At 41.5% G+C, this 24,528-nt stretch overlaps 1 protein-coding gene across 1 annotated transcript; it reads left to right on the plus strand.

Annotated features, from left to right (window-relative positions):
* On the plus strand, nt 1–23,195 carry LOC140465844 (glycoprotein-N-acetylgalactosamine 3-beta-galactosyltransferase 1-like). Its single transcript, XM_072561683.1, has 4 exons — nt 1–407; nt 7,583–7,778; nt 10,695–11,362; nt 19,963–23,195. The coding sequence occupies exons 2-4, from the start codon at nt 7,589–7,591 to the stop codon at nt 20,140–20,142; spliced, it is 1,038 nt and encodes a 345-aa protein (XP_072417784.1). The 5' UTR covers nt 1–407; nt 7,583–7,588; the 3' UTR covers nt 20,143–23,195.
* Nucleotides 23,196–24,528: the final 1,333 nt, after the last annotated feature.

Here is a 24,528-nt window from a genome sequence, read left to right on the forward strand (position 1 = left end):
GAGCTGACTCACCTCGGTCACAAAAGATAAGGAGTAGGTGACTCAAGTACCATTCTTGAGTGCTTGCGTAAATTTGATAAAAGATTAAATAAATAAATTCTGCATTGGTCCCTAATTTCCTGTACGTTCCAGTGGCTGGATGCTGAAATGTTACAAGTTGCGCCGCACTTGAGCTTAGACAAGTGGAGAAAGAGACCAGGGGCTTAAGTGTGTAAACGAGTGAACGTTTATAGCAGTGACTGGAACAAGAAAAACGGGCAAGCAATGAGGAGCACACTCCCTTTTCGGAAATGTGTGTACTTGCGGCTGGAGACCGCGAAATTGACTCGGGAGCGGCATCAGTTGCCAAGCGATCCCAAGAGCTCCAGTGAAGATCAGTCACGACCTGAATAGCCCATTGTTTAAAGGTGAGTGCAGACAAAAGCGCTCCGACTCATACTGAAGAAAATTAAACAATGTTTTTTTTATTCACGAGAGAATAATTTTGTAATCGCTGAAAAAGAATGACCACGCGGCTTTAAATAAATGAGAGAACTTTGCAAGGGAACAACGACATTTTATAACTGGCGTAAGGTGTTTATTTAGAAGTCGTTTTCTGGCCTTATTAGCGCTCAACAGCTGTTGTTTGGTTTTGTTTCCAGCCACGATTTCTATTTATTCTGCCCCATGTCTGCCAAGCGCCTTCTATGTCACATAAATATAGAAGTATACTGACTGGCGGTTTGTTGCCCACAATCTTCTGTGGGAAGAACTTTCAGCCGTTAAATAAAACGACACTTCAGGCAATACTCACCTTTTAACAATGGACTATTCAGGCACTTTTGTTCTTGGTCTGTTGGTTGTTAATGGACCAGGACGGGCGAAAGGGAAGTGATCAGTGGGGTGTTCGGCAGCTGAAGGAAATCCTATTTACGAGCACAACGGAATTAATTTGAGGGAGGGGGAGAAGAGAGAATTCATGTCTGGAGTTATTTTTAATAGGTTGCTCTTCCACGGAGATGAATGTATGCTGCTTCATTTAGTGAAGACACAAAGAGGGAATCCATCTTCAACCCAGCCCTGAGGCCACTATCATGATTTTTTTTTACTTGTCTACATTGCTAAAACGCTTAATGTCGATAAAACAGAACAGATGAATGTTAAAGGTCTGAAAATTCATACAAGATGCATCCATTTTTGAAAGAGAAAGAAAACACTTGCATTCAAACAAACCTTTCACTTCCTTAGCATTCCAGATTATTTCATGATTTGGAGATACCGGTGTTCGACTGGGGTGTACAAAGTTAAAAATTACACAACATCAGGTTATAGTCCAACAGGTTCATTTGGAAGCACTAGCTTATGGAGCGCTGCTCCTTCATCACAACCACTTGATAAAGGAGCACCGCTCCGAAAGTTAGTGCTTAAAATTAAAGCCGTTGGACTATAACCTGGTGTTGTGTGATTTTTAAAGATTATTTCACAACACAGGTTCTCATTGGGTACTGTCCATTTTCTTTCAAAAAAACACAAAACACTAGGCTGACACTAACTGCAATCCTGAGGAAATTTGCAGGGGTACTGTTTTTTTTCAGACATACCAAGACCCCATCATCTCTAGTATTGACTCATTTCCACTGGTTAAAAGAAAAGTAGAGTCAATATTAAGTCGGCGAAAGTGAGGACTGCAGATGTTGGAGATTAGAGACGAGTGTGGTGCTGGAAAAGCACAACAGGTCAGGCAGCATCTGAGGAGCAGGAGAATTGATGTTTAGGGCAAGCCAATATTAATTCCCCATCCAATAGCCAACAACAGGTAATCTGGTCACATTGCTGTTTGTGGAACTTTGCTCTCTGCAAATTGACTAAGGTATTCTCTACATTACAAGAATAACGGGGTAGTGGGAATTTTCAAAGAAATACACAATTGACTGTAAAGCACAACAGACACTGTATACATTGTAGAACATAGCACATCCACGGTGTGGAAACAGGCCTTTGGCCCAACATGTCCACACCAACCTGTCAAAGAGTAACCTACCCAGACCCATTTCCTTATGACTAATTTATCTAAAACTACGGGCAATTTAGCATGGCCAATTCACCTGGCCTGTACATCTTTGGACTGTGGGAGGAAACTGGAGTACCCGGAGGAAACTCATGCAGACACAACAAACTCCACACAGACAGTCGCCCAAGGCTGGAATCAAACCCGGGTCCCTGGTGTTGTGAGGCAGCAGTGCTAACCACTGAGCCACTGTGCGCACCATTATCATAATGAAATGCCCCATAGTACTTAATTAGAGCACTAAAAAAAAAGAATTGTATTGAAATAGGAAATTGTTAGATAAATGTAAGTTTCAAGCAGTGGAGGACAGAGAGCTAGAGAAAGGGTATTCAAGTTTGCAGATTACACCAAAATTGGAGGTGTAGTGGACAGCAAAGAGGGTTACCTTCGATTACAACAGAATCTAGACCAGATGGGCCATTGGGCTGAGAAGTGGCAGAGTTTAAGTCAGATAAATGTGAGGTGCTGCATTTTTGGGAAAGCAAATCTCAGCAGGACTTATACACTTAATGCTAAGGTCCTAGGGAATGTTGCTGAACAAAGAGACCTTGGAGTGCAGGTTCATAGCTCCTTGAAAGTGGAGTCGCAGGTAGATAGGATAGTGAAGAAGGTGTTTGGTATGCTTTCCTTTATTGGACAGAGTATTGAGTATAGGAGTTGGGAAGTCATGCTGCAGCTGTACAGGACATTGGTTAGGCTGCTGTTGGAATATTGCATGCAATTCTGGTCTCCTTCTTATTGGAAAGATGTTGTGAAACTTGAAAGGTTTCAGAAAAGATTTACAAGGATGTTGCCAGGGTTGGAGGATCTGAGCTACAGGGAGAGGCTGAACAGGCTGGGACTGTTTTCCCTGGAGCGTCGCAGGCTGAGGCGTGACCTTATGGAGGTTTACAAAATTGAGGGGCATGGAGAGGGTAAATAGACAAAGTCTTTTCCCTGTGATCGGGGAGTCCAGAATTAGAGGACATAGGTTTGGGGTGAGAGGGGAAAGATATAAAAGAGACCTAAGGGGCAACCGTTTCACGCAGAGGGTGGTACGTGTATGGAATGAGCTGTCAGAGGATGTGGTGGAGGCTGGTACAATTGCAACATTTAAGAGGCATTTGGATGGGTATATGAATAGGAAGGGTTTGGAGGGATATGGGCCGGGTGCTGGCAGGTGGGACTACATTGGGTTGGGATATCTGGTCGGCGTGGACAGGTTGGACCGAAGGGTCTGTTTCCATGCTGTACATCCCTATGACTAGCTCAGGGCTAAGGCAGCTGAAGCTGTAGTGATGAAAATCAAGCACTTGGGAGTGGCCAGAAGTAGAAGAGCACTGGTATCTCAGAGCAGGCAGAGGCTGCAGGAGTCAAGAGATGGGGTGGCTCGGCCAGCTTTTATTGCCCATCCCTAATTTCCCAATGTGTTTAAATGTCAACCATGTTCTTGTGGGTCTGACTTAATGATGTACTTCAACTGAACTGTTTTTTTTCAGGTTTGTTATTGAGATCAGTCGATCTTTCAAGGCAAAGCCCCAGTTCTAACATCAACAATTGTTATATGAACCAAAAGACATACCTTGTAAAAATGCTTGCCAATTAATTGTCGAAGAGTGAGGTGCTGAAAAAGCACCACAGTTTAGGCAGTATCCAGGGAGCAGGAGAATTGACGTTTTAAGCATAAACTTCTTCATTCCAGATGAAGAGTTTATTCTCGAAACGTTGATTCTCCTGCTCCCATCATGCTGCCTGACTGGCTGTGCTTTTCCAGCACCATACACTTCGACTCTGATCTGCAGTGCTCACTTTCTCCCAATTATTTTCCTGTGCTATTTGTTGGCAATGGATATGAAATAATGGGGTGTAAGTTGTAAAGGAAGAGGCCATTCAAAATTAACCTTCAATTCAGTAAAATGATGAGTAGACTTCCACATCAACTCCATTTTCCTGTCATTACTTCAGTACCCAAGAATATGAAAATTTCAATCTGGAATATACTCAGTAGTGGACTAGAAGTTTGCATTCATTCATTTTTACTAACAGAAAATTTCGTATAAATGTGTTGAATTTGTAATGTTTACTTAGATCTACTGGTTAACCCTTTTTCCACAAAAAGGTTTAAACATAAATTGCTATGCCCTAACTTTGTGAAGTTAATTTCTATTCCAAGCAATATGTTTTCTTTTCACCTTTTAACTTGGCATCACTTTTTGTAGTTTGAAATCTTGGAGAAATTGAAAATGCCAATATTTCTACATGATATTCTGTCTGCAGAATTTTGGAATACCTCCGGTTTATGATGGTTAGTAGGAGACAGACCAGACTGCATTGAATTGTCAAGTCTGGAAGTAATAAATGGATGAATGAGGGTTTCGGCAGATGAGCTGAAACATGAGTGAAGTCACGCATTCTAACTAAGGGACAGATAGATAGCTTTAGTGGTAGCAGAAATGAGGTTGGAAGCTCATCTCAGCATCACTTGTGAACAAATTGGCTGAAACTGATGTCAGGGAGAGGGGTGGGCTCAGTCGCTCAGTCTGTGTTTCTGCTCACAATGTAGTTTGCTCTGCACTGGACAGGTGAAATGCAAACTGGGTGACTGCTTTGCGGAACACCTACATTCTGCCTGCAAAAATGACCCAGAGCTTCCTGAGACCTGCCACTTAATCGCACATCATGTTCCCTGGCCAATATCTCTGTCTCAGGCTTCCAGTAATGTTCCAACAAAGCTCAACGCAAGCTGGAAGAACAGCACCTCATTTTCTACTTGGCCTCCCTTTGGCCTTCAGGACTCAAATATCAAGTTATTAATTTTAGGGCCTAAGCACCATCTCCCATGTCCTTAACCAAACCCCCACACATTAGGCCTTGTCACCACATGGGCTACTTCCACAGATAATCTACTGTCAGCTACTAATGGTCCCCACTCGTAGGTATTAATTATCCCAGGCTGACTCTTATTCATTCCTTTTATGTGCTCAACTGTTTTTCTGTCTTTCTGAGCTCCAGCTCCACTTATAGTATAATTCCCCTGCTCCCATCAACTCCCGCCCCCACTCTCCAATCAGTTCCCCACCCGAACTTCAGTATATACACCAACATTTTCCTATCTAAAATCAGTTCTGAAGAAGGGTCACTGGACCCGAAACATTAATTCTGCTTTCTGTCCATAGATGCTGCCAGAGCTGCTAAGCTTTTCCAGCATTTTCGGTTTTTGTTTGTGTGAGATTCTTATGTTTTGTAAGCTACATCCTGGAAAATTATTAAGCATAATTTATACTTTCCTCAGCCACTAAAGAAACATAATTAAAACAGCAACACCAACAATGACTTGGAGCATATGGCACCTTTCAACACCGTGAAATATCCCAAAGTTCTTTACAGAGAAGTTATCAAACAAAATTTAATACCATGTCTCATTAAAAACTTGATCAAAGAGGCAGGAGCATCATGAAGGAGGACAGAGATGTTTGGGGAAGGAATTCACAAACTTGGTTGTCATCAAGTAAACATTCTTAAGTTAAAGAGGCCAAAGGTTTGTGGACATCATGCTAGTCTTCAAAAGGCCAGTACTGTATTCCATGGAATACTTGGTATATACCATTGGCTGCACATCTCCTGTTTCACATGAATGAAAGCATGAAACAGAACTTTGGCTTAAGTGTGTGAGAGAGGTGACAGCTCGTGGTTCAAAAAGAATGTGATAGAGTTACAAAATCTTCATATCACAGGAACAGGCCATGTACCTCCATAAGTTGGTTTTGGTGTTTCAGCTGTACATTAGCTTCTTCCCACTTTTTTCATCTACTCCCAATAAAATATCCCTCAATTCATTTCTCCCATAAATGCATATATGCTATTTGCTTCAACTACTCATTTGTTGTAGTAAGTTCCACATTTTAACCACATAATTTTAGTAAATTTCTGGTGTTTGTTAGTTAACTACGCAACATCAGGAGTTTTATAATAAGCTTCACTGACACTTCAGTGTAAAGAAAGAGGAGCAAAGAAATGATGAAGGCATCTTCCCCTGATTGACATCCAGCAAACCCTGCTGTAAAATGTGTCAGGACCGGGATTAGCCTTTTCTGCAATACTCTCCATGGTCAACTAGCCTTCTCGCACTTACTTTCAAGGGTCACACCCAAAGCATAACCTGAGGTGCAGTTTTTTGCTTGCTGTGTCATTTTATGATTGAGGGTATAATTGTATTTTTTAGTAGGGGGATGCTGGAAGTTCTAAGTCCGATAGGCCATATATTAATGTACAAGTTCTGCAACTGTCCTTGTTTTAGAGCAAAAACGTATATCAATGCCAAGCTGATTAAACTCATGATCACACTTCAACCAACAGTTGTGAAAGTATTTTGAGGAGGTGGTATTCAGTAATTTGGGTTTTGCATTCATTACTTTATAGCCTTAGCTTAGTTTGATGTCAAATGGCCCAATACATAATGTTTCTCATGTTAGCAGTGACCTAGTGTTATCATTGACTCTGTCCTAATTTTGAAAGGCAATTGGATTTGTGCAAATATGCATATGAGAAATTCTTTTGTTACTAGCCAGACTCCATTGTGTAACCTTCAGTTTAATTAGTCTGCTGACTTTGCATTGTCCAGGTATCAGTTTAACATGGATATTTATCACAAGAGATTGCATTCAAGGGAGATTGGATTTAAGGTAGGAACAATCTACTGCAGATACCAGAATTTCTACTGAAAACCACAAACGCTGGAGATCACAGTGTGTCAAACAGCATTAGTGGAGAGTGATCAAGCTAACGTTTTGAGTCTAGATGACTCTTCATCTGAGTTGAAGTGAAGTGTGGAGAGGACAGCATTTTGTGCTATAGTTTGATGTCGGTGGTGTGGGGGTAATGTGTGTAGGGTGCTGATGAAGAAAAGATGTTGATAGTTCACATGAAATGATTGGAATGTGAGAATGGCAGAACAATGGTGTGTCTCCTGCCAGACTTGAAAGGACAGTAACTGGGATGAGGGGAGGGGAGGACATGATAACAAGCTGAAAGAAAGGGAAGAAATGGTTAACAATCTGAAGGTGTTGAACTCAATATTCAGGCTGTAAAGTGCCTAGTCTGAAGATGAGATGTTGTTCCTCCACTTTGCGCTGTGATTCATTGGAACACTGCAGCATCCTGCTCATATGGCCATGTGTCTGTCCTGGGCATGCTGTAGTGTTCCAGTGAATCACAGCACAAACTGGAGGAACAACATCTTATCTTCAGACTAGGCATTTTACAGCCTTCTGGATTTATTATTGAGTTCAACACCTTGAGATTGGATTTAATCTGGCTGAAAAATACAGAATGTCATTTTTCATATCACCTCTAACCAGGACAACTGCAGTCTCAACTGTAACCCATTGTCTTCTGTTGAGGAATGGCATTTAAAAAGCAAACATTTAGATTTACAAATGTTATTGCGCAGGTCATTTCAAATGTGAATAGGTTAAGTGAATACCTCTGTCAAGGTGACTGTGGCATGATTCATTGAATTTCTCATACTGTGTGATACTTTGTTTTTGCTTTTCTCAGAACACCATGGCAATTCCAAGGTCTGTGGGCTCCTTTATCAACTTTATTACTGGGATTGTGATCGGAGTTTTCATCTGCTCCTATTTTGTTAACAAGGCCGCATTACACATTCAACGTCACATGCAAACTAATTACAACCATCGCAACTTCCATTATTACCATTCCCTTGTGAAAGGAATGATGAATTGCAGTTCAAGTAAGTAACTAATCCTTTACTTGTGACCAAAATTGTTAAGTGACATAATTTTTGTTGTTCATTTAGTTCCTTTAGCTGTTAAAGCTGCTAATTTCATTTCAATCATTTCACATTTTGAGGACTTATTTCATTCTTTCATAGTCTCTGTTTCCCTTTTTACACTTAAAAGCTCCTCTTCAACTGGGAGTTAAGCTCCGTGGCATCCAGAGATGCCTTTTATTGTTTAATCCAAGTGATGAGATCCATTTTTTCTCATATATCTATTTGGACAGCGTAAGCCAATATTCTATGAAAATTGGAATATTCATGGAACTTTGCCTAGCAATGGGACTAATGCTTGTTATGAAGTTTTCACAATATCACCTAATACAAATCAACGGCCATTTGTTTGTTAGAGTTCGCTGGACTGAGAGCAGGGAGAGAGGGAGAAGAAAAGGAATATGTTCCATACAGAAAAAGTGCAGCTGTCACATGTGCTGTTGAGAAGGTGACTGCTGGGAGCCAGAAGGTGCAGCTAAGTCTTGGAGCTAAAACCGAGAAAATGTCATGGAAGCCATGGGGACTGAAAATAAGCCTGTGTGTCGTTCATAGTTCGGCACAGAAGAGAGTGCAGTGAAAGAAGCCTGCACAGCAGTATTAGTGCAGCTGAGCAGCATTCAAACTCAGAGCAGTCTCGGATTGGAGAACTTCGCTGTTCTGAGAAAAAAATGGAATTGTGCCTGTGAGTAGCTGCTGGAGTGCAGCTTCCAGACTCCAGGGAGCATTGTCCCATAAAAGAAGTATCAGGATGTGAGCTATCATTGTGATAACCCATAACAGAGTAGATTTTGAGGCAGCTCCATCCCATATCTTTGGAAGTGAATAATTGAAATCCCTTCTAAAGTGTTAATAAGATTTCATGACCCAACATCTGCATGGTTGCTGAAAAACGTATGGGCTGTGTCTTAGTGACATGTGATATCATGTGCTGTACGAGGTGGCTGATAGTTATTACTGGTAGTTACCTCATGTCAATTCTGGATGCTACCATACATGTACTACAATACAAGTATTGTCAAATGTAATATTGGTGTAACTTTGTACAGTAAAGTTATTATTGATCAAAACTGAAGAATCTAGTGGCTTTATTCTCTGAGTAAGTACTAACACTTTATCTATTTTATAAAAAGGTTATTCGTTCTTCGCCAAACCATTTTTACTTTCTACGATCAGACCCCACCACCAGAGATATATTTCCCTCCCCACCCCATTCCAGAGACCATTCCCTCTGAGACTCCCTTGTTAGGTCCACAACCCTCATCAAGCCACCCTCCACTCCCCGGCACCTTCCCTTGCCACTGCAAGAGGGGTAAAACCTGTGCCCACACCTCTCCCTTGCCTCCATCCAAGGCCCAAAGATCCTTACACATCCTGCAGAGATTTTCCTGCACAGCCTAACACCTTATATACTGTATTTGTTGCTCTTGGTGTGGTCTCCTCTACATTGGGGAGGCAGGACGCCAACTCTGAGAATGTTTCAGGGAAATCTCTGGGACATGCACCAAACAACCGCAGCACCCTGCGGCTGACTACTTCAACTCCCCCTCCCACTCCGCCAAGGACCTGCAAGTCCTGGAACTCCTCCATCGCCAAATCCAAGCCACCTGACCCCTGGAGGAGGAATGCCTCATCTTCCATCTTGGAACCCGTCAACCACACGGCATCAATGCCAACCACACTGACCATCTCATTTCCCCTCCCCTCTCCCTCAAGGTGAATGGGGGTGGGGATGGAGGTGATAAGTCAGAGAGAAGAGTTTGGAGCGGATAGGTGGGAAGGGAGATTGGCAGGTAGGACAGGTCATGAGGACAGTGCAGAGCTGGAAGGTAATCAGAGGGTTAGATAGGGTGGACAGGGAGACCCTTTTTCCAAGTATGGGGATGGCAAACACGAGGGGACAGAACTTTAAAGTGAGGGGAGATAGGTATAAAACAGATGTCAGAGGTAGTTTTTTTACTCATAGAGTAGTAAGGGATGGAATTCTTTGCCTGCAACGGTAGTAGATTCGCCAAGTTTAAGTGCATTTAAGTCGTCATTGGACAGGTAAATGGATGTACATGGAATAGTGTAGGTGGGATAGGCTTCAGATTAGTATGACAGGGTGGTGCAACATCGAGGGCTGAAGGGCCTGTACTGCGCTGTTATGTTCTATGTTGGAACTGGGGTAAGGTGGGGGGAGGGGAAATGAGGAAACTGGTGAAGCTTCACTTGCAGGTTCAATGAGAAGAGCATTGGAGTAGGCTTGTGATACACACACCGTTGAATAACCCACTGACATTTAATGTCTAGCCATTGAAATGAAGAGTATCTGTTTTAAGTATTGCATTGCAAGAATCTACAGGGACATATCCACAAAAAGTAATGTATATCCATTCAGAGCTGCTAGCAAGAAAAACGTATCTCAAAAAGACGTATAAATAGGATTTAAAGGCTAGTTGATGGTTTGCACATAATATACACTTGACCTTTGAGTGGAATGTATAATTATTGCAAAGATCAGATCAGTTAATTAGTGATACTCTTTACTGAGTAATGTTTAATGTATATGACTGGATCCAGTCTGGTTTTGCTCCTGTAACATATCATTTGATTTATTGTCACATGTACCTAAGTACAGTGAAAAGCTTTGTTTGCGAGCAGTATAGGCAGATCATAGGATGAAAAAAAAAAATTCAGACAGAGTTAGGCATAAAAGTTACACCGCACAGACAAGATCAACATAACAGATCAGCATTATTTGAAGTTAGAGAGTCCATTTATCAGTCTAAAAATGGCAGGGAAGAAGCTGTTCAAGCAATTTTACATTCTTTGTTTTAAGTGGGCTCACAGCCTAACAGTTTGTATTGATGGTGTTCCATCTGCTTGCCTCTTTGACAGAAAGGAATCAGTCTGTAGCGGATGAGCTGTACAACAAAGTGCGCATCCTCTGCTGGGTGATGACTGCACCAAAGAATCTGGAAACTAAAGCCAAGCATGTCAAAGCCACCTGGGGCAAACGCTGCAGCATTTTGCTGTTCATGAGCTCTGAAAGCAATCCAGATTTTCCCACCATTGGCCTGGAAACGAAAGAGGGTAGGAACCAGTTGTATTGGAAAACCATTAAGGCTTTCCATTATGTGCACAAACACCACATCGATGAGGCTGACTGGTTTCTGAAGGCTGACGACGACACCTATATTGCCATTGACAATCTTAGATTGCTTCTTTCCAAGTACAACCCCAATGAGCCTGTGTACCTGGGCAGGCGCTTTAAACCATTCCTCAAACAGGGTTATATGAGCGGAGGAGCTGGCTACGTTTTGAGCAGAGAAGCTCTGACAAGGTACGTGGCCGCTTTCAGAGATAAGACCTGCAATCATTCTTCTCACGTTGAGGATCTAGCACTGGGAAAATGTATGGAAATACTTGGAGTTACGCCGGGAGACTCCAGAGATAATCACTTAAGAGAGACATTTTTACCTCTGACATTGCTGAGTCACTTGATAAAACGGCATCCAGACCCTAGCTTCTGGTACTGGAAATTCAGCTACTACAAAGCTACACATGTAAGTTTATTACTAATTACATTTTGATATATTCTTTCACAAGGTAAGGGTTTTGCTGGCTAGTCCAGCATTTATTGCCCATTCCTAATTGCCTTTAAGAAGGTGTTGGTGAGAAGCCTTCTTTTTGAACCTCTATGTTCTGTGAGTTGTAGACTGAATTGAGGTTAAAATTTAAATTCCACAGCTGCTGAGGTAACCATGAAGGACTGTCCTTCTAAACCTCTCCCCTCATCTGAGCCGTGTTGACCCTCCGGTCAAACCACCACGAGTTGTTTCTCTCTAATGAGAAAGCCGCCCTAAGATTCAGCAGGACTATTTCACTTTTCCTTCCATTTTTGATTCACTGAAGATGTTGTTAGGAAAGCAGCTCCTGGATTTTGACCCAGTGACAGTGCAATGTTTCCATGTCAGGATAGTGTGTGGATTGGAGGCGATCTTGCAAATGCTGTCAATAAACAACAGCAAACTATGCTCCATCTAGCGAAACATCAGGACAAATGAATGTAGAGGGTCCAGTCTATACTCACCCAATGTCCAGTAGACAAGGCTATCCAACAATTAGCAATTTTGCCACTGAATGAATATCTCCTTTGAGCCAGGAAATACTAAAGTCCTTCATAAAACCCATACTACTGTCCTGGGTGAGATCAATGGACTGAACTCATGTTTGACATTTAAATTATGAGCCATTCCTTCTTTTATATGTACATATCCTGGATTGAGGAGAAAGTGAGGACTGCAGATGCTGGAGATCAGAGCTGAAAATGTATTGCTGGAAAAGCGCAGCAGGTCAGAGGAGGGACGCCCCTCCCCCAAGTCCCTCCTCCCTACCTTTTATCTTAACCTGCTGGACACACTTTCCTCATTCCTGAAGAAGGGCTTATGCCCGAAACGTCGATTCTCCTGTTCCTTGGATGCTGCCTAACCTGCTGCGCTTTTCCAGCAACACATTTTCATATCCTGGACTGAGACTGGGAGGTACATTAGTTGAGCATATGAGGCATCCAGTAGAGCTTTGCTTGGAGTTCTATTGATCACTTTCTTTTGTCACTACAAATTTCTGCTGGAAATAACCACTCGTGGGCACTCCTTCCTGACCCGATGTGACAGGGAAGGCTGGCTCTCTAGGACAATGTTGCAATGTTGAGGTTGCTCTTCCCCTGCAGCAAATTTGGATCGTGAGCTCTCCTTCGCAAGCCCCTCGTCCAGCTGGTGTGGCAAGATCCTGGAGTGAAAATCTTCATTTTGCTGGCAACCTAATTATGCCAGAACAGTACTTGCTCAAAATATTTCAATTCAGTCTGACCGTAGGATTTGGAACTGGAATGGGCATGAAATCAGTAGGTGGATAGAAAATGGGAATTTGAACATGATATTAAGAGCCGAAACCTTGGATAGCTGTAACATGCCAAGTTAATAAAGAAGAATTTTTAACTAATTGATTGACATTACTCTACTTTTGAATTATTACAGTCAGTTAGGTTTATAACTTAATGTCACTTTGATTGTACATGAACACACAATTCTCCTGTGCAAACATCATTTATAGTATATTCTTGAGGCAGTAACAGGGATACGGTTGTAAATGGAGACCTGAGGATTTATCAGCTGTACCTGTCACAGACAAGAAATAAATACTTTTTTTAAATGGCATTTCAAGGGGAGAAATAATCTTGTTCTGTATGATTGTTGAATTTAGCTGCCAAACAGAGTTGTCCTATATTTAGATGTTAACAGGGCAGATTTCAGTGATCAGCTTTTCATTCGTTATTCAGCTCATTAAAAAAAATAATTACGCTGGAACCTTCTAATATCTTTCCAGCCTTGCTTTTGAAAGAATCCACTAAGGAAAGCAATTCTCCCTCTGCTTTTCTGTTCTTTTTTCATGCTAATGTTGGGAGTTACTGATGGGCTCTATGACGCTGAGGGAGTTTACGATTCCAACTCTTACACTCCTCTCAATTATCTACAACCGTTTGTGGTGGGGAAAAGGGAGCTTTGTTTTGTAGAAATCAACTACAATACTATTGAGTGTTTCAAACTGATTTATTACAGACTTTAGAGTTGGCAATGCAACAGGATGGATAATTATTCCCTAAATATGCAGTCAGTGGTGTTGACAGGGAATTGGTTTAATATCTTATTTTAAAATGCTGTACCATTTTTTAAAAAAAATGCACTCATTACTTAAGTAGAAGACTTAACTGCAAATGCTGGGATCTTGATTGCAAGATTTAAATTAACCAACCTGAAGCTTTAAACTTTACCTGGGGACTTTTAGATGGATGACTTTCAATATTAGTCAGAGGTAAATGGGTCAACCTTCAGTTTGTACTAATGCAACAGGAAATTGTGAAAACACCGCAAATGTTGAAGCAAAGCAGGAGATTTGTTTGTATTTATGTGACTAGTTCTATTACCTTGCAATAACCCAAAACATTTATGTAGCCAATGAAATGCTTTTGATGTGTTATCATGTCTGAAATACAACAGCAAATTTGTGCTCAGGAATATCTCACAAAAAGAAGTAAATTAATGACCATTTGGCCATGTTGGGTAAGGAATTAATATGGGCTTGGACATTCAATAGAAATCCATTGGCTGTAAAAGTGCTCGCTGATTATGTTCAGACAAGAAGGGAGACAGGAGACCAATTTAATGGTGCGTTTGAAGACCAGTGCCTCCAACAGCGCATCATTCCTCAATGCTGCACTGGAACACCATCTGTGATTTTGTGTTCAAGTTTCTGGAGTGGGGTTTCAACTCACGCTTCTGTGCAAGGGGCAAAGGAGCTACTCTTGACCTACAATTCCCTTTGGAAAATTTCTCCTAGCATGTTAAACTAGGAGTAGTCTCAATCATCCTCTCAGGAAATGGGACAGTCCTTCCACTCTGAAAAGTTGACTGAAATGGCAATTTACAATTACAGAAAAATATACCCAATAACATATGTTGCAGAATAATTGGCAAAGCAACATTACAGATGCTAAAACATCCAAAATTAATGCTTATGTTAATCTCCATTTAGCAATTGCTAAGTCATAACAAAATCAAACTGCTTGAGCCAAGATTGGACAGTCTCTGATTCAGAATTTCCCAATCAATGATGATTAGATATTTTGTTCTGAATACTTGATTGGATAATTTGGGTTTCCTATTCAGTCCAATTACACAAACACTATCAGCTGAATTGAAGGCTAGACTCTGCAACATGAAAGGTAAGAGATATTTCAGGTCAGTTGGAGAGCATGTTTCATGTTTTCAAATGACATTTGTCTGGTAAGCTTGCAAGACTTCATTCTGTGTTTTTGCTTGACTTGGAAAAGTTCCTCTTGATTAGTGATGGGAAATTTGACAAAGGTTTTCTCTCCTGAAAAAGGTTCTGTCTCCTGGATGCCACCCAGTTATCTCTACTGGTATCATACATGCATATGGATGCTTGGTATGGGGAGAATGGACTCACTTATAATCAGATACTGACTGTTAAAACTATTCCAGAAGTCAGTTTACTGCAAATTTGCTGGATGCACCATTGGTGAAACTGGACTTATTTTTCATTCATTCACTGGATGAGGCTCAGTGTTTTTAACCCATCCCTAATTGTCTGGAGGGCTGTTAAGAGTTAACCACATTGATCTGGAGTCACATGTTGGCCAGAGTAGGTAAGAATGGAAGTTTCCTTCCCTGAAGAACATTAATGAACCAGGTAGGTTTTTCCTGACAATTGATTCATGGTCATCATTAGACTTCTAATTCCAGATATTTATTGAATTCAAATTCCACCATCTGCCATGACAGAATTTGAATCCAGAACCTTAGAACATTAGCTGGATCTCTGGTTTAACAGGACAGTGATAGTGCCACTCGACCATCGACTCCCTGGTACTCCAGAAGAGAAGAGAAGAATGGTTTGTGAATAAAAGGAACAAAATTCATAGACTAAAAGGAAAAAAATAGATTCCTCAAAAAAACTTATTATCCTGTAGTAAAGCTAAATTAACAAATATATCCCTATATCCCTATAATATCATACAGCAGTTTGGCAAGTACTATTGTCTAATTTTTACAATGTTAACAAGCCCCACCTTTTTCATTGAAGTTCAACACACTTCCACAAAACATGTTGGGTGGTATGGCTACAGGTTACTCATGGGGACATTTTATTGTAAATTGTGGCTAATGAAAATATTTAATTTGAAACATCTACCCATGTATTTTTTTTTTGCCAGAGCCAAACAGTATTATCTAACGCAAGTCCACCTGTAACAGCCAGTAATATATTGACAGCTTAGGATTACCACCTTTGCTCAGTGGGTGTGCATTACATGTCTTGTGATCTCCTGAATTTTTATATCTTTAGTTTGTGGAATGTAACTAGCAGCAGATGGCAGGCAAGGTATTATCAGTAAGACAGATGTTAGATATGGTACCAAGCACATGGATTTGTGAGTTATGCTTTGGGCTGGTTAGGAGCTATTTTTATGAGCTTCGAATTAGATCATCATGCAACCCTCAAGCAGTTGTAATGAGAGGCATCAACAATTCTTATCATCTCTATTTCTTTAAACTAATGAACAGAAATATTTCCAAACCAGGCATTTCATTGATAATCAAGAATATTGACACGAACAGCAGGAATTACAGGTGGCTACTGGACCCATTTAGATCACTGGGTTCAAGGTTTGTTTGCTGGGCTGTACTGAATTCATTGCATCAGGCAGAATACAACAGCGGAAGGAACAAAACTTTTCCTTTGATTGCCTTTGCTTGTCTGATGGTATAATGGTAGCTGTGATTAGTAAAGAACACATAAAGATTCAAGAGCACTAGATGTAAGAGCTCAAGTATACCATTTGGCCCATCAAGCCCACTCTGCTAATCAAAATCATCATGGCTGATCGTGGGCTTCAACTCCACCTTCTGCCTGCTCGCCATGTCCCCTGAAAGACTAAAGTTCTGTCTATCCCTCAGCCTTAAGTATGTTCAACAATGGATCATCCACAATTCTGTGGGGTACAGAATTCCAAAACATTTGCAACTCTACAGTGAAATGATTTCTCTTTGTCTTATTCCTAAATAATCAGCCCTTTACTCTGAGACTATAGCCAATGTGTTAGATTTCCTGAGCAGAAATGATTTTTCACTGTCTATGCTGTCATCCTCTTTCAGAATTGATTATATTTCACCAGATTGACCTCTATTTCTACTAAATTTGAGAATATAGATCCAATTTGCTCCATCTCCCATCATAGAACAGCTCCCTCAGCCCAGGGACCAATCCAGTGAACACTAACTGTGATGCAATGCAAGTACTCCTTCCTTACATATGGAGATCAGAACTGCATGTAGTCTTCCAGCTGTGGTCCAGATTTGAGAAGTCCCAGATCAACTCCATCATCTTCATTTGGATTCAAGGAAGCAGATTTTCAACTTGCTGCTCCAACATAAAACTGGAGAGAGAATGCAGATGCGGCAGAGGCGGAGGAATTAGGAGAACGGGATGGAGTTCTTGCAGGATATTGGGTGGGAGGAGATGTAGTCCAGGTAGTTGTGAGAGCCTATGTGTTTCTAGTAAATGTCCTGAAGAAGGGTTACACCTGAAATGTTGACTTCTCCACCTCCTGACGCTGCCTGGCTTGCTGTGTTCTTTCAGCTTCCTGCTTGTCTACCCAACATAAAACTGGCCATTCAGCAGGCCATTGAGGAATTCCCCATTTTCATTTCTGCTCAGAGTAGAATCATAGGATCTCTACAGTGTGGAAGCAAGTCCACATGCCCCGCCCCCGCACCCGAAGAGTATCCCACCCCTACCCTATGTTTACCTCTGACTAATGCACCTAGCCTGCACATCCATGGACACTGTGGGAAATATAGCACGGCCAATCCATCTAGCCTGCACATCTTTGGACTGTGGGAGGAAACCAGAGCACCCGGAGGAAACTCACACAGACACGGGGAGAACGTGCAAACTCCACACAGGCAGTCACCTGAGGCTGGAATCAAACCTGCGTCCCTGGCACAGTAAGACAGCAATGGTAACCACTGAGCTACCATGCTATAGGGAGTCATCCTAGTGTTCTGGTTGAAAGTTCTCCTTTGGGATGTGGGACAATGCTACCAAAGACAAATTTGGGATTCATCCAGGTTTTCCAGGTAATGTTTTTGGTAAAAATAAATGCATCAATTTTCAGTTAGTATTCATGGACAGTGCAGTTAGATGTAATTAGTTGTGAATTAAGCTTTAAAAATGTCCAGAGAAATAGGATGAGGTGCTAGATAAATGCACATTTTTCTTATACATATAGGAGTCAATGTCATAAAACTGCCACGTTCCAGAAGAACGTATTTTTTACAACTCTGAAGCCTGTGCCACAGTAGTGCAGAGATTAATAAGCAATGATATGCTATAAATATGTTATTTGTGATCGTATATTTTAAGAGCATAACTTTTTTAGTTTGAGGATTAAAATTTTTAATTCAAGATAAATGAAAACTTATGGTCAGAGCCTGGCAAACAGTCCTAAAGTATTGATAATTTAAAAGGGTGTTCTGTGTTTCGTAAGGTTAGAGTTGGGAATGAGAAAACGTGAAACCCCCTCCTGAATTTCTTAGTGATGACAAGATGTCTGCAGCTATCTTCATGAGGCATTTGTGTTCTGCAGTTTCCCAGATGAAGGAACAGCTTTAGGGAATGGAGATCGTAGGGTTTGATAGTGAGTCTTGTGGAACACCCCAGCTGTGCTACATTGTGATGAAAATTGTTTATGCAGCATGATAACCTTTTCGTGATTACTTTTTCACAGAAACAGGCGATTAGTGTCTTGAAGGTGAAAGGGTAAGCTGCGAGTAGTTAGGGCTCAGAAGGAGCTGTGAACCTGGAGCACAGGGCTTTCAGAAATCAAGCGTATTTCTGGATTGGATGCATTGAGCCCCATGTTTGAGCTGGGGTGTTCACAATTGTGTGGTGCTAAGGAGAATTGGAAGATCACTTAAATGTCAACAGAAGGATGCTAAGTGATCTAATACCTCAAAGAATAGTGGGAACACTGGGGAAAATCAAACTGAAATGCTGAACGCTGTGGCAGACATTTTGATTTGCTCTCAGGAGACATGGTGGAAACTCAAAATTATGTAAGTTATAGAGGAATATGTGGCTTGAAATAAAATAGGACGAGCAGTTTTCTTGAGATTTTCAACTGTAAGGTAATAATTTATGAAATATGGTGTTAGATTAGTTGTACTTGCTTTTTAAACTCCTATTTTAAATGGTTCTGTTTGTAATGCGAGTTAATCTTGTGGTGTAGTTCTCTTGGTTAATACTATGGAGTTTAAATTTCTTTTTGAGAGTTACTGGTCTCCCCAAGGTCATAACGTTGCAGAAAAGTAATTTTTTTTAAAAATGAATTGTGGATGTTGGAAATCGAAAACAAAAATGGAAATTGCTGGAAAAGGTCAGCAGGTCTGGCAGCATCTGTGGAGAGAATTGACATTTTAGGTCCATGATCTGGAGATGCCGGTGTTGGACTGGGGTGTACAAAGTTAAAAATCACACAACACCAGGTTATAGTCCAACAAGTTTAATTGGAAGCACACTAGCTTTGAGAGCGCCGCTCCTTCATCAGCTGGTTTATCATCATTTTGCATCCAGTGACCCTTCAGAACTGCAAACCATAAACACATAGTTAAAAATCAAATAACACCAGGTTTTAATCTAACAAGTTTATTTGGAACTACGAGCTTTCAGAGTCCTGCTCCTTCTTTGGGTAGCTAGCGCTCTGAAAGTTTATACTTACAAATAAACCTATTGGACTTTAACCTGCTGTTGTGTGATTCTTTAACTTTGTCCACCCCAGTCCAATACCAACACCTCCTCATCACATAAATATATAGATTAGGCAAGTGGATTCGAACCTGCATCCTTCCAAAATATACCATCATTTTTAATAATCATGATCTACACAGCATAAATAAAACAAAATTGTCCTTTAATTAGTTAGGTAGAGTACTAAAAAGATTTCCATTCTTGATGTTGGCAATAGGTACCTTTTTTGGGCTTTAAATGGCCTGCAGTTTGGGACATTATTAATTCTTACAGGGAAGTCATGCAGTAATTTTAAAAATGAAGAACTCCAGGGTTGAGGCTGATACAGCCTGTAGGCTACATGGGGAAGAGGAAGACTAAGGAAAGTCAAGAATTCTACCAGTTGCACTCATGGGAAATTATATGTTTGAGTTGTAAGTTTTGTTTTTGAGGGAACGGTTGTGCTCAAATGTTTAAATGTGACCCTGTCTCCTTTTAGTACTGATCAATGAACAAGAATATGAAGTGGTTATTAGATCATGTTCTTACAGGGCAAGTAGAGCATCTCGCATTTATTCCTTCTCCTTTTCCTCTCAACACCCACACCCAGAAAGCAGACAGCTTTTGCACAAAAGTATGGAATAATATTCCACAGTGCAATAAATTTATTCAATTCTACTTTGGAAGTGATAAAGCTTGCAGCTGTAGGAACATTATGAGTCTTTGTTTTGAAGATTTGAAGAATGTCTGCCATTTCTGTGTTCATGAATGTAACACACGGCTTCTTTTCCTTCCCCAGGGTCCTGAGTGCTGCTCCGACTTGGCAATTTCCTTTCATTATGTAAGCCCTGAGATGATGTACGTTCTGGAATATTGTATTTATCACCTACATGTTGTGGGATACAAATACAGAAAAAGTACTGATTTCCCAGGCCCATCCAAAACATTAAAGCAAGGGAAGGACATGGGAAAGAGGTAAAACGGACACAGCCTACTTGGGAATCAAATGGCAGTTTTATCTCCAATTTAATTGAAAATGATGTCCACTGGCAGATATCGCGTACCATGAATGATGACAGCAATTTATACAGCACCTTTTATTGTGGACAAACACGCCAAGTTACTTCACAAAAGTGCTACCAATCAAAATGTAATCGTTCCAAAGAAGAGTCAGACTGGACTTGAAACGTTAACTCCAGTTCTCTCTCTACAGGTGCTACCAGACCTATTTCTGCTAATTGTGTTTTCATCCATGTAGGTCTCTGAGGTCCCTGCACTGAAGTCAATGCTACGAATGACGTTGGCTGGCCGATTGCCTTGCATGGACACTCCAAGTGGCTGCTGTGGTTCCCCAGCATGTCCTGTGTTAGTTCAAACTTCCAGCATTGGCTGTACTTTGCTAAATGTTGATACTGAACTGTCGGGAGTGCTAGTTGGTTTTATTGCACTCCAGCTCCCTGGTTCAGACACTGGACTTATGTAGCGAGGTGTGGTGAAAACACAGGAGGCAGATGCTTCAGAGGCAAAGGAAACTCTGATTTTATTAAAGTTATAGAGATGTGCAACACAGAAACAGACAGACCTTTTGGTCCAACTTGTCTATGCCGACTAGAAATCCTAACCTAATCTAATCCCATTTGCCAGCACTTGGCCCACATCCCTTTAACCTTTCCTATTCACATACCCATCCAGATGCCTTTTAAATGTTGCAATTGTACCAGCCTTCACCACTTCCCATGGCAGCACATTCCATACACTCACCACCCTCTGCATGAAAAAGTTACCCCTTAGGTCCCTTTTATATCTTTCCTCTCTTACCCTAAGCCTATGCCCTCTAGTTCTAGACACCCCCACCCCAGGGAAAAGACTGTCTATTTATCATAACCATACCCCTCATGATTTTGTAAACCTCTATAAGGTCGCCCCTCAGACTCCGACGCAAACAGCCCCACCAATTCAGCCTCTCCCTATAATGCAAATCCTACAACTCGGCAGCATCCTTGTAAATCTTTTCTGAACCCTTTCAAGTTTCACAACATCCTTCCGATAGGAAGGAGACCAGAACTGCACGCAATATTCCAAAAGCGGCCTAACCAATGTCTTGTACAGTTGCAACATGACCTCCCAAAACAAGCAAAATTGAAATTATATGCAATAACTGAAAATGTTACGGATCAAGCAAAGTAAGACTTATCTGACAGCTAACTAACACCCCAGTTAACCCTTGCAGCCCTGGCTTAGTACTGTGGGTTTAAAATTACAGAGAGCTGTGAATTGCTGGGTCACAGGGGCAAGGGGAGCGAGTGAAAGAGAGAAATGCTAATCCCAGGGTCCTATCCTGCTTCCTTCCCCCCCGGGGGTGCCCTGCACCACCAGCCCCGATGCTCACCCTCTAACTGAGCTGGGACAAAAGGTCTCGGTGACCTTATGCTCACCCCTGACGTGGCTTCTGTCAGCTCGGAGGGTGGTGGATGTCACTGGCACTGTCCCGGTCAGTATCTCGGCTGTCCGGGCGCTTTGGTCACTTCTCGTCAGTCCTTGGAGGTTCGTGGATGAGAAGATGGTTTGCTCTCTTGACTATTTTTCCCGAGTCTGTGATGGTTACATTCCATGGCTCACTGTGACCTGGCTGTGTCTGATTCTCTCCATTCTGACCGACCCTCTTGCTGAATTCAACCCCTCTTATAGATCGTGGTTCCCCAGTTATACTGACTATTGGTTCCCCTTATCCCTTATCAAATCTGGATTTGATTACTAAACTGTTGTTCCTCCTCTCTGGGCTGAATGAGCCTCCTGATTCCTGGATGAGGTGTGAATAGTTCTCTGATTAAAGTGAATGGGTTCCCATGGTTTTCCATATCCAGTATTTCTCTTGGATGGATGTAGCTTAAAGTTTTACTTGTAGTTAAGGCCTTCACAGGTTTGCATGGAGTACAATGTTGTGGGATGTTCAATATCTCTGTGTCCCAGCAAAGCGATTAAAAGTTGATTTTTATAGGCTCCAGGATGTCTTGGTTATTTACTCTACAGGCTGGTATTCATTGTCTTTTAGCTGGGTGTTTGTGGGGGTCTTCCTTTAGCTAAACCCCTACTCCAGCTGTCCCTAGGCTTGCACATTGCCTGGTTTATCTCAGCCAGAGAGCTCTGTGAATCTTAGTTCAAATGTGAATTCCACAAACTCATTCCAAGTTCAGAGGGTTTTTAGTCCAGGGTATGGGATGGGAACACTCAAAAAAAAAGTTGGACAAAGGGGAAAGAAGGACAAAGAGGTTTTGGGAGGGAATTCCAGAATCTGGAGGCCAAGCGGCTGAAGGTATCGTAACAAGTGATGGTATGATTAAAATCAGGAATGCACGAGAGGCAAATCATCCAGCTGGTTGCCTTATCCCATTGGTACCATTCCAATCGAGGTGGCTTGTTACTTTTGCTCAGGTACAATAGCAAACACCTTCCCACCTATCCTCTCCACCCTCCAGTCCAACCTATCACCATCACCTCATCACCTTCATCTGCCTATTGCTTTCCAAGCTACCTTCCTACCAGCCCCATCACCGCCTCCCATTTGTCTCTCAGCCCCCTTGGGCACCCAACCCCCTCCGCACCTTCCTGATGAAGGGCTTATGTCCGATACATCGACTCTTCTGCTCCTTGGATGCTGCCTGACCTGTTGTGCTTTTCTAGCACCACACCTTTTGACTACAGTATCAAATGTCAGACTCACTACAGGGAGAAGGTGAGGACTGCAGATGCTGGAGATCAGAGTCGAGAGAGTGGTGCTGGAAAAGCACAGCAGGTCAGGCAGCATCTGAGGAGCAGGAGAGTCGACGTTTCGGGCAAAAAGCCCTTCATCAGGACTGAGGCTCACACATCAGACTCACTACCCTTCAAAGTTTGTGAGAAGATTTGTAGCTCGGGTTGCTCATGGTTGTGGTTCTGTTTGCCGAGCTGGGAATTTGTGTTGCAGACGTTTCGTCCCCTGTCTCGATGACATCCTCAGTGCTTGGGAGCCTCCTGTGAAGCGCTTCTGTGATGTTTCCTCCGGCATTTATAGTGGTTTGTGAATATCACAGAAGCGCTTCACAGGAGGCTCCCAAGCACTGAGGATATTATCGAGACAGGGGACGAAACGTCTGCAACACAAATTCCAAGCTCAGGGAACAGAACCACAACAACCCACTACCCTTTTCAGGTTGTATTGTCTGCAGGATAGAGTCAAGAGCTCTTTCATGCTGAAAACTACAGTTTGCTATTGGAAACCATTCTGCTGATGTGAATACCAGATATCAAAGCCTTGGTAAAGACAATCAGACAAATTCATACCTGACAATCGTAATAAAATGTAACACATTTTTAAAAATCTTCCTATACAAATAGAAATATTACTTGTGGTAATGTTGTCATTTGCTTTTGGTATTTCAGACTACCTTAGCAGTCAGAAGGAGAGTCCCCAGGAATGTTTCAGTATTTTCAGGTCTTTTGGAATGGGTTGTTTATTTGTACAGAAGTGGCCAACATTTTTACAAAGTCTATGGAATATGCCTATATTGACAGGCAGTCAATCGGTATGGATTAGTGCATGTAGGGGGTCTGCTGGAGTGGTGAGGTTTGTTAAAGCAGAAATATTTCAAAATGAGAAAGTATTTAAATAGAAAATAGACTTAAAAGAAACTTGTACATTATTAATTGCTGTTATTATTATTAAATAAAGTCCTATTGTAATCTATATTTCTATGCCCCTGTTGGAAAAATGTAATTTAAGATAAATGGAAAGATACACTGAATCTTTTGTGTGTGTGTGTGTGTTATTGCAAAGACAATAATGGTTCAAATGGGTTTGTATAATATACATACACAGAATTGAAGACATTCAGAATTTCCCTTCAGTTAATAGAACATGGAACAATACAGCACAGAACAGGCCCTTCAGCCCACGATGTTGTGCCAAACATTTGTCCTAGCTTCAGCACCTATCCATGTACCTATCCAATTGCTGCTTAAAGGTCACACATTCCATTCTAATTAGCAGACAAATCAGTGAAATATTCCAGTTGATATACATAGCCAGGTGATATTGTTACTATTAAATATGTTGGTGACAAATTATTTGGCATTGCCTCTTGTAACTGTAGAGTCCTTCTTCCACCATCCACCCTGCAGGTGATATAAATAACATTAGGGCCCAGACTGGAGATTCTAGGATGAGAAATTTTATGGACTTACTCTGAAAAATCAGATGAATATACAGTGTTTCAAACTGTACACAACAATTATATTCTAGACGTATCCCTCAAAAGTTCCCCTGCTCTCCTTCTGAAGGTTTTGAACTGTTGCTGGGGCACAAATCTATCCCCAAAAAGTGTGGCAC

The sequence above is a fragment of the Chiloscyllium punctatum genome, chromosome 42, assembly GCF_047496795.1.
Source record: "Chiloscyllium punctatum isolate Juve2018m chromosome 42, sChiPun1.3, whole genome shotgun sequence".
NCBI classification, from domain to species: Eukaryota; Metazoa; Chordata; class Chondrichthyes; order Orectolobiformes; family Hemiscylliidae; genus Chiloscyllium; species Chiloscyllium punctatum.

Coding starts and splice junctions, on each gene's coding strand:
- LOC140465844 (XM_072561683.1), top strand. CDS start 7,589: ATGGCAATTCCAAGGTCTGTGGGCTCCTTTATCAACTTTATTACTGGG. Junction 7,779..10,694: donor AATGATGAATTGCAGTTCAA/GTAAGTAACTAA, acceptor CCTCTTTGACAG/AAAGGAATCAGTCTGTAGCG. Junction 11,363..19,962: donor GCTACTACAAAGCTACACAT/GTAAGTTTATTA, acceptor TTCCTTCCCCAG/GGTCCTGAGTGCTGCTCCGA.